The sequence below is a fragment of the Leuresthes tenuis genome, unplaced genomic scaffold, assembly GCF_036924035.1.
Source record: "Leuresthes tenuis unplaced genomic scaffold, fLeuTen1.0.hap1 SCAF_17, whole genome shotgun sequence".
NCBI classification, from domain to species: domain Eukaryota; kingdom Metazoa; phylum Chordata; class Actinopteri; order Atheriniformes; family Atherinopsidae; genus Leuresthes; species Leuresthes tenuis.
In genome coordinates this window covers 11,662,996-11,677,812 of record NW_027325371.1, presented here as the reverse complement: position 1 = coordinate 11,677,812, position 14,817 = coordinate 11,662,996, and the positions used below count along the sequence as shown (strand labels likewise).

The window sequence follows — 14,817 nt, the reverse complement described above, 5'->3', positions numbered from 1 at the left end:
ATATCACATTCACTTTTTCTTTTCATTACTCACAGGGATAAGTGGATTTCTGCTACAAATGTTGTATTCCTTTGTTAAAAGCCATAGAAATAGGTTTCTTAAAGTATTGATAGAACTGTTTTAAAAAACATCACATGCACCTAATGCTGGGTTTAACATAAATGTGCTAATGGGAAATGTAAGCTCCAGTCAAAAAGGACAGAATTAATCCACAGAAGTTTGCGCATGAGAAGAATCCAGTGTTGCTTTATTTCTTTTCACTAGATGGCCTCTATAAGACCAGTTTTATTTAAGAAATGCAAATGCGACATCACACCAAGAAAAACAATGTCACATTCTCATAAAGCGCTCTTGGCATGAACGAACAGCAACATTGACAATAAATTAAATGTTGGCAAACAAATTAAAACTTTGAACAAAAAAAATAATCAGGATTGCATATTAAACAAGACAAAAAGAAAATGTACTTGGCACAAATTAAATAAACTTAAGTCCTTTTCAGATTGAGTGAACCTACTCTGTCCGTTGCTTTGTGAATCTGATTGTCCTTCACAGTTAGCATTGAATATGTTTGTGTTCTGTACAAAATAAACACAGATGGCTAATGAAACCAAAATAATTCATTTCAACAAACTGTCAGTACTAGATAACTCACTTTTTCTGTACCTTGACCTTCATAGTCACATCCCAGGTGGCATTTTGGTGCATATTTTTGTACTAAACAAAAACTGCTGGTATATGTGCAAGAAACTATTTGCCACAATGTATAGCCAATATGCACATAGTGGAGGACAAGTGTTCTAAAAGTTACCAGTGATATCTGATTTGCGTTCAGTACACGTGCTTCATAAGTTTTTAAATAAAGACAATAAAGATATTAAAGACACTTTGGTATTTTGTAGGCCATAATGTGCTAAATTATGCACTGATGGGTGCAATGCACAATAAACACATCTTCATTTAAAGACCCAGTCTTGTTCTAGATTTATCTGTGTAGTCATGATTTTAGTGATGCCAGGACACTCATAACACACAAATATTGTGTCACAATGGTACACTCATATTTGACCCGTGACTGCAGTCCAGTGGGATCTGCCTAGTGATGATGATTATGATGATAAGCAGGACATAAATAAAAACTGTTTTTAAAAATAGGCTAACTAAAATGTGAAGTAACAGAACAATTTTACAAAAAGCCACTTGACCTTGTCTGTTTTTTTTTTTTTTTTAACAGGATGATCCTTCTCTCTCAGAAAGTAAGTATTTTCCTGTTATAGACTAAATCCTTCTGTATTTGTTCTTTGTCTGTCTCAGTCTGTCTCAGCAGGGCATATGCAGTGCAACACTAACCTCTCCAATCTTGACTCCCCAATGCAAAGAGAAAAGAAAAGAATAAAAAAAACACAATGCAATGTAGTCTACACCCATATAAAAATAAATCAATTGCAAACATGGAAAGATACATCTCATATATACAATAAACTCCTATATAAAATAGCTTTTATATACATATAGACAACAGACAACAATACAATACAATAATTGAAATTGTAGAATGTACACCTGAACAATTAAGACAGGTGAGAGGTACTGAAGTGTATGGCTTGATTGGGAAAAATTCACAATATTTACAGACAACTTTAACTTTACACCCTTTACATATTTTCAACTTCCCTGGAATGAAAAGGCATAGAGAGGGCCCCATGATTCACTGTTCATTTCCATTCACTCAGATAAGGCTATCTTTTCAAGAATTGGTCCACGGTGACTATTGAGCCTCATATTAATTTGCACAATCCAATGCAATCTCAGCTCTTCTTCTGTGATATTTGATAAGAGCTGAAAGTACGAGTCTAAAAACCCTTTGTGAAGCTTTTAATCACAGAAGATCATATAAAAGGAGAATAATTTGACAGTTTAAAATAAAAAAATCAACAACAAAAACATTTTTAAAAAACACCAGTTATTGAATTCTGCGATGCCCAGGAAGACCCAGACTTTCTGCTATTCCTCACAAAAGGATCAAACAGTTGGACATCCACTTCATTTCCATTAGGATTAGATTCCAACATACTCCAGTGTGTAATCTCAGACAGCCTTGTTTTGGTGCTGACATTGATTCCATGGGTCCATGGGTTCCATGGGTATCTATAGAATATTTGTCTATTGCAAGGCTGAATGGTCTAATAAGCGAAGTCATGAACCTTCTTCAGAAGAAGTCCTTCAGTAGTGTCCTTATGGAGGTTCAACACATGATGGAAACTCCTTCAACAGTGACCAACTGACCAGTGGTGGGATCATAAGTCCCGGCCAGGTAGTAGAGGTCAGGGGAAGTACTGTTCGGCTTCTGATTACGAGTCAGACACTCATACTCCTCCCTGCTCACCACCTGGCACTTATGAGAGATTGTCTGGACATCGTTCTCATCTTCATGACATGACTGGTAAAGGGCATGCTGGGTAGATAACAAATAGGGTTAGCTGCATCATAATAATTATCAAGTACATAAAGATTAATGTCATTTGAAAAGTTCCAGTTATCAAAAAAAATGTAATTTATCATCGCAACTTACCTTTCCATCTCGAAGTCTCTTGCCTAGCTTAGTTTCCTCAGGGTGGTAAAACCATTTAACTTTGACTACCATTCTGGAAGTCCAGGATTCCCATAAGTTCTCAATTTGACCTACATATGGGAGGTTAGGGCGTCCAGCCGAGAGGAACACAGCACAATCTCCAACTCTCATTGTGTCTCTGCCTCGCACAATGGCCTTGTAGAAAAGCTTCCGGGCCTTGCCCTTTAGACCTCGCCTCTGGAAAACCAGACAAAATGGCAAATTGTCTTTCATGCAAATCATCATTATTGACATTTCTTCACCTCAAGCTTTTCATGTTTAATGTATTGATTTGAAAGAAAAGAATGCTTTTCTTCATGAGCTAACCTGATTTATGCAGTAAAATGGAGCATGAACTCTTCTCACCTGTGTAGGGTTTCCTGACCACCTCCACATTTGGCGGCCTGCCAGAAAAGCAGACATTTTAGGCCTTGGAATAAATGTGTCATCTGGAAGTATCCTAGGTTTCTTAACAAATTCCTTAGTTAGTTTAGAGGTGGAATTCATGCACTCTTTTCTTTTCAGGGACTTGCTGTTAGAGACCAGATCAGTAAGGCCTCCTTTGGCACTGGAAACCGCCACAGCTTTGGCAACAAAGGAGTGCTGTCGAGGTCTTGAGGAAGTAGAAGGTTCAGATGGCTGTAGAAGCCCCTGGTGGGAGGACAGACAACTCTGCAGCATCAGTGCTGAACTGTCCTCGTCCTCTGAGCTATAGGATGAATCATTGTCAGATGAACACAAACTGGAACTTGAGAGAGAGCCTGAAGAGGAGGAGCTTGAAGAACCAGATGAGGAGGAGGAGACAGAGAGGCGAGAAAGAAAACGACCAGCTGTCCTGAGTCCACCTGTGGCTGCAACCAGTGTGGCCCTCCTCCTCTCCTCCTCTTCTTCATCATCATCCAGATCAGAGTAAGAACTGTGACAGTCTCTGTGAGAGCTAAAGCCCAAGTCACCATAATCCTCCAAACGCAGAGAAGGTGAAGGCTTTCTTTGCGGTGTGGTTCCTTTCAAGAGAAGTTCTACCCTGGAGGCACCACCTTTTTTGTTGTCTTTAACCAGCAGGACTGGGTGAGAGTATGCCTCTGTCCTGGGCATACCACTCACACTCGAAGATCCACCTCGCAACAGCAGAGCCTTGCTGTTCTTGGTCTTGGGAGAGGTCACTCCTTCATGATCTAATTTGACCAGGAACTCTTGTCCAGACTTCCTTCCCCTAGGCGTAACCAGCTCATCTTGCCTGCGCTTGTCTGCGTATAGCCCACTTCTGGCACCCAGAGACAAACCTGGACCTGCTCCTGTAGATTGACTACAGAAGGAGGAATAGCCATTCGCAATGCTTCTAAAGGAATCCACCTCAAAGGAGCTGCTGCTGAAAAGGCCTTTGGTTGGGAGAGAAGATGGAGGCTGGGTCTGAGGCAATGAGAACAAGGTATCTTCCTTCCCTCTTATGACCTTCCTGGGTACCCCATTGAACTGAAACAGATTATCAGATGTTCTCTTCCGGGAGTTAGCCAGTGAACTCCAACCCAGGAAAGGTGGAGGATTTTTATTGGAATTTTCAGCCTGCTGCTGCTTTTGTTTTTTCCCAGAGCCTTTTGGTCTCCCTAGAATTAAGAAAAAAAAGTCATATAAGTTCATATGTTGTAGCTAAAGAACTTGTTTTGTTTTTGTTTGTTTTCCTCAGCTTGTTTGAATAATCTATGAACAATATTAGACAACAACATTTTTTAAAATATAATTACAGGAAAGCTCTCTCTATTTTAGCTGAAATGCTTCATATAAATTGAATAATTGAAGACAACACATAAATGATGGAGATCCTGTTACTCAGGAAAATATTTTTTTTCTGTTTCAGTACATTTTTACAGCTGTTTTTAATTTTCACCTGGTTTTCTTTTAATGACAGTTAGATTTTGGGTGTTGGCTATAGTATTGGTGGAGCTGAGTCTGTCAGAAGGCCTGTCACTGATGGGGGCCTGCTCCAAACTGGAACTTCTCTTGGCTGTTGTTCCACTAGGTACCAACAGGGCAGGAGATGACTCCCCACCTTAAATACAAAAGTAAGATACTGTAAGGCACTGTTAGCTTTTGGTTAAAGACAGACAGCACTCTGCCACATGAAATCTTAAATTCCCAGTCATGCATGAAGGAGGCACCCACAGCTAATCTGGTATCCTGGAGGCAGAAGCCGGATGTTTTGGAGTGAAATCCTTCCTCGGTCGCCATCATCAAACTCAACCATTACTCCTCCTTGCTTCCCCTCATCAGATGAACCACCTGTAAGAGGGGGAAATGCACTTGCATGAGCACTAAATACTGACTCTGTGTGCATACAGTCGAATGTGGATTCAATCCCTCACCTCTGTGAACGTAGCCTGGGTACAAGCACCGTGAGCGCTCGCTCCAATAAGCACACACCCTGGTTCCTTCACTGAGCACACTCTCAGACTCTGGACGTATATCAAGGACCTGGAAACCAGACCCAAACATAATTAAGATTCATTACAGGTTGTACACAATGCACGCATACACAGACATGCATGCGTACATGCACCCACACACACACTTACACACAGTATGAGAGCAATGGAGCATTGTGAATGGGCAGCCACTGTGCCACGTTTCCAAGCGGCACTTATCTCATGCCAATGTGCCAGTCAGAGCTGAAAAGAACGGAAGCCATGATGCAGTAAATCCTGACTTGCTGAGTAATACTAAAGAGGGCCTGAATAGAGGGCTTGTGATTGCAGGTTGCCAGATCCTCCCTCCAACAATGCAGGCAGCCCCAGCATCCGCCGCTCACTGGGGGCTCTTTCAGGTTGCTTTCATTTACTGTTGCCATGGCAAGGGACTCTTTGACTGATGAGGTGTGGATGCGGGTGTGTGGTTGGGAGAGTGGGATCAGTGAAAATCGGGGTATTGGTGTCACAGTCAAATAAATTACTTTTTGGCGAAGTTTAAGATGCCAAAGTAGAAGTATGGTGTAATTAGAAGCAGCTGCTATGTCACGAGTGTTTAGATAAAAGAAATGTTTCCAGAGGTGCTTGGTGTGAAAATGCCAGCAGAGTTGGAAAACAGAGCTGCAAAATCCTTTCAGTAAAAAAAAAACAAAAACTTTTTTTTACAAAATCAATTTTTATCATGTAAGCCAGTTTAGACTGATAGAGAGACAGAAGGTGGACTCGTGTACAGGTGGAAGAATTATGTATGGACCGTTACAGCAAGGAGATAAATAGCATAGTTAAGAGAAATGCTTATTTGAATGTAAATACAATTAGAATTCAATTAATTTAAAAAACACTAAAGATCAGCATTATTGGTAAGGCTGAGTCTTTCGGAGATTAAAACTCAGGGCTTTACCACCGACTGTGTTGAAGTAGTTCAACAATTTCTTGATAACGTTCTTTTGGGCTCTCTGCTCTACAGTAGACATTGAGATGCAAACTCACAAATGCAAATTAAAATATACCATACAAAGAGAAATCAGACACTGCCGTCTCCGTCTTGTTAGCAGCACACAGTTCAAACGCCAGCATCTCTAATGATGTTGTATCCCTGATGGTGTTACCAATACACCTGGTATAGGTGACTTGTACATCTGTGAAGGCACCATCAATACTTAAGTAATAAGTACAGCTTTCAGAGCGACATATGCTGTCATAATTTTCAAGGAAGGCCTTGCTTTCAGTGAAACAACATTTAACATTATAACTGCATGGCTCCATATAGAATGTCTCGGTGCTAAACCAGCCTGATGCAGTTCAAACCTATAAAAAATATTTGGAGCATGATGGGAAAAAAAATCTACTAAATAATAATAATAATAAAACTCCCAAAACATAATAAGCGTAAAATAAATTTTTTTACAAACAAATAAAATTTTAATGTTATTTTCCATTAAATTAAACAATGCGGTTTGTTTGGCTCCATTGTTAGTGGAATGATTGAATCCGTATGAACCTGGGCTCTCTTAATGTATGTTCATTTTGAACATATGTTTAGGATGTCAGGATATTCACTTAAAACTCATGAAATTTGTTTAGAAAATTGCGTTATGATATGTTCCCTATTACAATACAGTGAAATTTACCAAATCAATACTTTATCCTTTATAACTACTAGTGAAATATGATCACAAAACCACTTAAGATGAAGTCCCTGTACAGTTCTATGACCTCTAAATAAACCGTTTCCTTTCCCCTATTAGAATTTCAGCAAAATCAAGAAATCCAAAGTGCTAACATGCCAGCTAAACTCTGCTCCACTCTTCTAGATTACCCTTGTTTGGAAACACCAGTGTCTGCAAACATAATGCCCTGTGTTCTGTTTGGCATCAATGAAAAATTATTATTTTTGGAAGATATATCTTTGACACCACAGCGTGGGTGACCCAGTGCACAGAGACTAGCATCATCTTACTTACATCTTTTTTACAATGTCCACTGCTTGTGTTAAACACTGATGTTTGTTGTAAAGTGCATATGTATTATAATGGCTCGATAACCTAACAGTGTTGTACCTGGCCCCACCTGTTCTAACTCTGTATATGTAATTTGACTTTGGCAGCAAGGGAAGTAATGTCCATGTCATCTCTTCAAATCCAAAAGTAAGAAATGCAGAAAAGGTAGAAAGTGGATGTTTGGAGTGTTTTTATAAAACATGGAAGTGACGTGATCATACGAGAGATGATTTGTTATGTAACAAACACTATTTCAGTCTAATGAGTTAAACTTACAGCCTCCCGTAGCAGTTGTTCCAATGAATAGATTCTTGGTCGGTTTCCTCTTTCACCATCGATAACAATGCTAAAGCTTAAGGAAAAAGCACAGCAGAGAGAAAAAGATGTGGTTATTTTCAGAGGCTAGTATTATGCTTGCTTAGTTCCCATGTCATATGTTACTCACACTGCTGTTGCTATAGCATCTCTTTGCTGCCTGAGCCAGAGGAGCAATATTGATACTCAGAGCTTGGTACGGAATAATGTATTTGTTATGTAAGTAAGAAAAGAAAAGAAACAAAGGAAGATAAAAAAAAAAAATACTGCTTGTCCTGTCATGAAAAAGTTCCTGTTTTTGCAATTGGCCCCAGGAAACCTTGTATACATGATTGATATTGGTGTGGATGCATTATATCCTCCAGCACAACTCATCACTTGGATTTTATATCCTTCAGCTGCTGCATAGATGCCAATTTTCTATGTGTTTTTTATGTGTTTTGCACATAATAAATAGGTCTTCATCATCATTTTTAAAAGACTGAATAGCCCATTATTGAGCTCTGCTTGTAAATGAACATATATAACCTTACTAATGAATAAAATAGACACCCATAAGTAATTGAAAGATCACCCTTACTCTTCACTTACATGTCTGAGATCTCCAGAGTGTGGACCCTGGCTGCGTATAGAAGCTCATCCTCCTTGGAGATCAGCACCTTCAGTCCATCAGTTAGGAGTTCTTTGGTCAAGACACAGTTAGGAACTGCATAGAAAAGAACAGACACCAATGGAATAAACATCACCAAAACAATCTGCTTCTTGAGTTTTGGTACAGGAAACACAGTTTTATTCAGGTTTTCTTTTTACCGTCTGAGCATTTGTTGTTGTACAAGTGTCTACTGTCCTCCTCTTCTTCTGAGAAGCTGCTGCCGTCCATCTGAAAGCCTTCGTCAGCTGCAAAGCTCTCCAGCAGACGACTCACTGCTCGTCCCTTTGACTGGAGAATATAATAAAAGGGAGATAAATGGATGTGAGGTGGATTAAAGGTGAATGCGGAGGTAGAAAAAATCTGATATAGATAAACGTTAACAATGTGACTCAATATACGATAACATTACAACAGAAAATTGCCATATTTTAGATGCTGTTTAGTGATTTGGAGGTAACTCATACCTGTTGGTCCTTGCCTCTTCGCCCCCTGCTTCCCTCATCACTCTGTGGAGACACAGCTCCTATTGACCAGCTTCTCCTCTAGGAAAGTTAACATGAGAATGAACAAGATGAGTGATAAATCTGACACACTTTAGTTATTATAACAGCATATTCAGGGGAAGCAGTATAGCTGCACTTTGTGTACACATAATTGAAAAATAAATATTAATTCTTCAAGCCAAAATCTTCCACAGCAGACCTATTTCTACCATTCTCATTGTTCTTCAGTGTTCTGTTTTGTGATCCTTAGATAATATAAACAGTATTAATACATCAATTTCAGTTCATAATGGAAATAATCCAACCTTCGTGATGGCTCCTCTCAGCATGGTGTTCTTGCGTGTCGCCCTCTTCAACCTTTCACTGGTGGTCGGGAATGTGGCCAGTCCCATATTCCTCCTGTGGCGGCTGCCTCTTGTCCCAAGGCTGCCCCACCGAGGTTCCTTAGGCCTGGGTCCGCATGTCCTTCTCACTCCTTCAGGCCGTTGGTCTTGGTGGTTTTTGACTGCAGTTGCCATGCTCAGCCTACAGGTGGGCTTCTTCCTTACTTTGACTTCCCCCTCTACTCCAGGCAGACACTGAGAGCCTGTGTGGTTCAATTAGAAAAACAGATTTAGACCAAACAAGAAAGGAGAACAAGCACAAAACAGATGCTTCCCATGAAGATGAGGAGCAACTTTGTTGACTTATAAATCATTTCAAAGGACAGTCTCACCATAAAGCTCCTGTCTCTTCTTTTTGTTCCTTGCTTTCTGGTTGGCCTCCAGTTTAACGACAGATGAGGGACTGGGGCCCGTCATGGAGGAGTTAGAAGTGACATCTCTGGGGGGTCGGGTTCTGTAATCTTGACCTTCATCTGTCTCATAACTGCCTTCCTCTTCTTCATCTTCTAATGGTGATAGCAAACAACACAGCCCAAGATTAGCTGTTTTCTTGTAAACTTGCATGGCTTATCGAACATCTCTTTAATTCATTACTAACAAGTAGAGATCTTCAACTTACTCCCAGTCATTTCACAGGCACCTCATTATCATTTAAGTTAAGCGTTTAACGGTTCATAGAGATGATGTATAAAGTGCTTTGCTAAAGTGGTATTTCCTGGTGTGAACCCACATGTAACTGTGAGCTTGTGTGCTTGGGAAAGTCAGAGTGAGTTTATGTGTATGTTTGTCACTGGAGCTCTTTGACCCAGTCTGCGAGTCTCCAGGGTTGTCAAAGTCTCTCACAGCCAAGTGTCCACAGCTGTGGCTGCACATCTAAACCAGACCAGCCAACAAGGCCAATTGCTGAGGTGTAAGATGTCCGTGAACACGCCAGTCTGTTACAAGACATTCATCAACACCTTTTCACTCACCTCTGGTTGGATTTAGAATGATTTACAAGTTAAGAAAATGAGTACTGAATTTTAAGGTCTATTGTGGAAAATATACTTGATTCAGTCCTGCCGGATATGTATGTAATTTTTATATCTTTTTATTCTTTTGCTTGAAATCTGAAGTGCTGTTTATGCACCGCAGCACTTATGCAAATGTTTTCCATAGCATTTTAGTCTGTTTCATCTCTTTAGCCACCAAGATCACCATAAGAAGGTGGCTTTTCTCTCACTAGGCAAAAACATAACTAGCCAATCAAATACTTTATCTCTAGTTCAATTCCCTTTGTAAAACAAGGAACCAAAAAAAATCAGCAGGAACACAGGGAAACTTCTAAACTTAAAGTTCAAAGGTCAAGACCATGAATAATTACCAGAAGTACTTTCCACTTTGCTAACTTATTTTTTTCCCCTATCTCTGACTTGGCAATAATTTTGATTAAAATCTTTAGCTCCTCATCTTAGCCTTTTCACACATGCCTTTCAAGTAGGGACTGATGTGCCTTGTTATGGTTGATCTAAGTTGATTTGCTGGTGATTCACCCTTGAGCTCTAATTGAAATAGTAACAGAGGTGAATAGGCTTTGTTTCAGGAAGTTATCCACAAAGCCAGCTTGACGTATATGTGAGCACACACCAATGCGAAGCCGAGCCTACTCCCTTTGGCATTTGTGAATTACCACAGAGGAACAGTGGGGGTATGTTTGATATCCACATTAGTATTCACTGACTCACCTTGGTCAGAGGAGTCACTCACAGCTGAAGAGCTCCCTTCCTCCTCCGTTGCTTCCTGCCTACGAGGAACTTTTCCTCTTGGTTGGCTCAGGTGGGAGGAACCCTGTGCCAGGGTGGTGGATCCTTTTTTACTTCCACGACGCATAAGTCCTTTCCAATTTTCTTGGGGGACACTTTCCACACTGGCTGCTGAGATGTTTGCAATATCAAGCAAAAATTAAGCATATTTTTCTTGAAATGTGACCATTGTGAACTTGAAAACCACGAAAGCAATCAGTACAGTAACTGGCAATAAATACCTGTGTCACTTTGTCCACTAGACTCTCGCCTGGATTCAGCTTTGACTGTTCCCTGGCTTCTGTGCTCATGCTTGGCGTTGGAGTTGCAGGGCAAAACGTCCTTGTCCCTTGAGCCTATTCCTGAGAAATTCTTTTTAACCTGGGCCTTCTGTTTGAGCTGAGCTACATCACCAGCCAGCTTGGAGCTGAGCACGCTGTGAAGACTGCTTTTTCTGCAGCCCTGTGCTTTTATCTGCTGCAACAGAGAAAGATGAGAGAGACAGAGAAAGATAGTTACACACCCGGTTATGGCACTAACAAAAGCCTCAGAATGTTAGAGGAAGAGGTCCCTCACTTCCACACACTCATAGAGAAAAAAAAAAGAATTGTAGAAGCCCCTATGAAAAAATATTCATATAGAGAGCAGAGGATTCAACTCCTAAGGGTAGTACCTAATTAGAAATAGTGTGCAACAAAGGAATATATCAAATGGAAAGAAACAAAGAGCAGCCTCATTCATTTCAAGTTACAGGACAAAAGCGAGCTGGACAAGGGGACCCTGACCTGTGTGCTGCTGAGTCGCTCAAAGCCTCGATTGGACAGCCTCTTCTTCCTTCTCTGGCTGTCTCCACCCCCTCCTAGGTCCTCGGGCAACAAGCCAAGCCCCGCCCCCACCGACCTGCCAGTCAAAACAAGAGAGAGGCATTTATCAAAGAAGAATGGTGGAGGTTTGAAAGAAAAAGTGGGGGTAGGACATCATAGGAGAAAAACAGAGTTGAGTCACCTCTCTGTGGGATCTAATAACTTTCCTTTCTCTGTCTGCTGAACAGAGTGACAAAAAAGGACAAAGAGGGCTCAGTGTCTGAGCCACACACTTGAAAAATTGGGATCTAACAAGAAGCCTGGGACTGTCTGAGGGCGGTGTAGTATAAGAGGCATTAACGCCTTATCAAGGGAGTGTGTCTGTGGCCTGAGAGGCACTGCATTTGCTCTGAAGGATACTGTGAATGTTTTGAAGGCATTTCATTTGTATTCAGCTGTATTGTTTTTTCTCCACAAGTTGCCTTTTCATATCACTATGGCACACTCTTTCCCCTACACTGAGCAGCATCACAGGCGGACCACTCCAAACGCCCTTGAATTTCCCTCTGGAAGTCTGCCCATAGACCACACAGGCATGAGCCAGGCCATGCTCAAACAAAAGAATAACTTCCCCTCTTGCAGTGTGCATATGGCTGAGGAAATCAGTCACATACACAGAGTAAACAGAGTTTGTGAAGTAGATATATACGGCATTTTTAAAATTTAGTTTGTTCTTTCAACTCATATTGTTCCACATATGGCGTAACCAGATATTCTTCAGATCAAACGTGTGTATGTGTCAGAACAATTCTCTCAAAATTAGGCTCAGAGTCACTGGATACAATTAACACAAAACATTTATTTCTTGCAAGAAAGAGACAAGTCCGCTTGATTGTTTATGTGGGATTTTTCAGCGTTTGAAAAAAGGCATGTGAATGGAGAGGGTGTAATATATGTAGCACTCATAATCTCATATCAGGGTGAGCCTACATGCACATATAAGGCACAGAAGAACAAAAAAAAAAAAAAAGGAAGGTGATTGTCAGGCAGTGGGACAGCCTGCCCACTGACAGACTGAGTGACAGAGGTGCCAGTGAAGTGTGAGCTGTCCCTGTAAGGCAGATCCCGCCGTGGCTTGCCTTCCACTGCTGACAAACGCAATGTGACAGAGTCTCTCCTCTCTGTGGGGTGGCTGGTGGGGTTGAGCGTACAGTGACTAATTAAACAGAATTGATTTGTAGAGTTTGCTGGCAAGCAGTATTCCCACCTCCCCCCTCAAAAATCAAAGCAGAGCCACAAAGGACCACATTGCTCAAAGGAATAACGGAGGCATGCACAAAAACAAACAATGCCTGGGTAAATGCACACACAGCTGCATCTATGCATAATTACAGAGACATATATAACAAGCAGAGAAGCTTGAATGCATCTTTCACTCAGACACAGCCACAAGCTCCTGGTGGTTCAAGCAAACTAAAGTATGGATAGAGATGCTAAATGGTTGGGCTGTCTGCTGCTGAACTCCATCTGTGCAAAAGCATCAGTGTCTTGTATCAGCATGAGTGACAGGTGCAGTATATGCTTTTATAGAACCCTGTGATGCAACACAACATGGGGCTAATCAGTCCTTTGTCTGCTCGCTGCTCTGTTGTGCACTTCACACACACACACCACACACACACATCCTAAACAATAGAGAGATCAACTTAAGAATACAAATTTGGAACACAAGAGAAAAACACTACCATTTACTGTACTCTGTCCTGTACAAACATTCCATCACCTCCCATCCACTGCACGGACCTGGCCCGTTACCCTTTCATTTGGGTGTCATTGTCACCCAGCATAAGCATCCCACCTCGATCAGTGTATGGCGAGCAGGCAGGGGTACATGGGTGGAAGGAGAGTGGAGGTGACATCGCAGAGGGGCTGCTGGGAAAACTGTGGATTGTTGCCCAGAAACCACAGTGCGAAAGAAGTGTGAAAAGAACATGGAGAAAAAGCAAATGTCACGAGGTGACATGTAGCAACCAAAGCCTTTCCAAACACTGATGACAAGACGAATTGAAGCCTTACAGTAATCCCTAGAACCCTTGTTTATTAGTCCCTAGTATCAAATGGCAATGGCATTTCTAAAAATATATATACCGTATTTTGCGCACTGTAAGGCTCACATGATTATAAAGCGCACCTTCAATTATGGGGTCCATTTCTGTACTTAACCCATACATAAGGCGTACGTATTACCTAATGTTCTCTGATTGGTTTATCGCTGCCAGCACACGTAGTGTATGTATTACGTCCCTGTGTCAGCGGGAAATGGTCTGACAGTCAAGGACAACATCGTCGGTCGTTTTTACACTTAAAAACTTATAAACTGCACATCGGTCTGCATCACCCATCTCAGACTGAAGAACAGGCACTCACTGGGACACGGGCAAAAGCATGAATGATGACACGATTCAATCGCTAAGTACGAGGTCGAAACAATCTTCGCTCCATTCAGAGTGAATGGCTGGGATCCGCCTAACCCTGGATTCACACCAAACGCAAAGCGAGCGATGGAAGTGGCCAGATGCCATTCTTTTCCAATGTACGAGAGCGAAGAGGCGCGGCAAAAGTGAACGTGGCGGTGACCGGCGCAAAGTGAGAGCGGTGGGTGATGCGGAGGGGGCTTAATGCCCCGATGAATGCTCGGCGCTCCCCGCGGTAAATTCAAAATGGCGGTATCCGTGACAGATTTTGGAATCCGGTGCACACATAAGGCGCACCGGATTATATGGTGCACGGCCGTTTTTTGTGAAAATTTGAGGCATTTAGGTACGCCTTATGGTGCAGAAAATACGGTATATAAAAAAGCATTTATGAAGAAAGAGGTATAGAGCCTTGTTTTTTATTGTCCTTCACTCTTCCCTGCTGCTCTTTTATATTAAACACACATGGCAATTGAATTGAAGCTCCAAATGTGAGCTTATCTTTGATTGCCTATCTTTGATTGACTGACTTTCTCAGTATCACGGTATCTTTTGGACCTCTGGTGACCCTGTGGGGTCATGGAAAAGTTGTGCCTCAGTCCTGCTGCTGGGAAAGATCACAGGAGAATTCATTGTACTCTAACAACATCCTCTCCTCGTCACCCAGCCTCCAGCTTCCCCTCAACCAAGCCCAGTAAAGCTTACAATGAACTAAAGTGGTGCCACTGAAATATTAAGCTATAATGAAACATAATGAGAGAATTTATAAGCATATGTAGTCCATAAATCAAGTTTAAATGTCAGCCAACACAACTGACATACAATATGCTGTTAAA

General features: G+C 41.4%; 1 protein-coding gene across 2 annotated transcripts in view; it reads right to left on the bottom strand.

The window, feature by feature from the left end:
- Window positions 1-218: 218 nt before the first annotated feature.
- LOC140272826 (BAH and coiled-coil domain-containing protein 1) overlaps window positions 219-14,817 on the bottom strand; it is a 62,939-nt gene continuing 48,340 nt past the window's right edge. Inside the window, exons 15-29 of one of the 2 annotated variants that reach the window (XM_072368302.1) lie at window positions 11,490-11,604; window positions 10,947-11,181; window positions 10,648-10,836; window positions 9,256-9,429; window positions 8,846-9,126; window positions 8,502-8,579; window positions 8,196-8,325; window positions 7,977-8,091; window positions 7,347-7,422; window positions 4,972-5,080; window positions 4,772-4,888; window positions 4,497-4,658; window positions 2,978-4,215; window positions 2,573-2,809; window positions 219-2,455 (exon numbers count right to left, since the gene is read on the bottom strand). In XM_072368302.1, the coding sequence (XP_072224403.1) occupies window positions 2,246-2,455; window positions 2,573-2,809; window positions 2,978-4,215; window positions 4,497-4,658; window positions 4,772-4,888; window positions 4,972-5,080; window positions 7,347-7,422; window positions 7,977-8,091; window positions 8,196-8,325; window positions 8,502-8,579; window positions 8,846-9,126; window positions 9,256-9,429; window positions 10,648-10,836; window positions 10,947-11,181; window positions 11,490-11,604 (3,466 nt within the window). In that variant the 3' untranslated portion in view covers window positions 219-2,245. The remainder of the gene's footprint in view (window positions 2,456-2,572; window positions 2,810-2,977; window positions 4,216-4,496; window positions 4,659-4,771; window positions 4,889-4,971; window positions 5,081-7,346; window positions 7,423-7,976; window positions 8,092-8,195; window positions 8,326-8,501; window positions 8,580-8,845; window positions 9,127-9,255; window positions 9,430-10,647; window positions 10,837-10,946; window positions 11,182-11,489; window positions 11,605-14,817) is intronic. The other variant, XM_072368303.1, reaches the window with a different exon arrangement.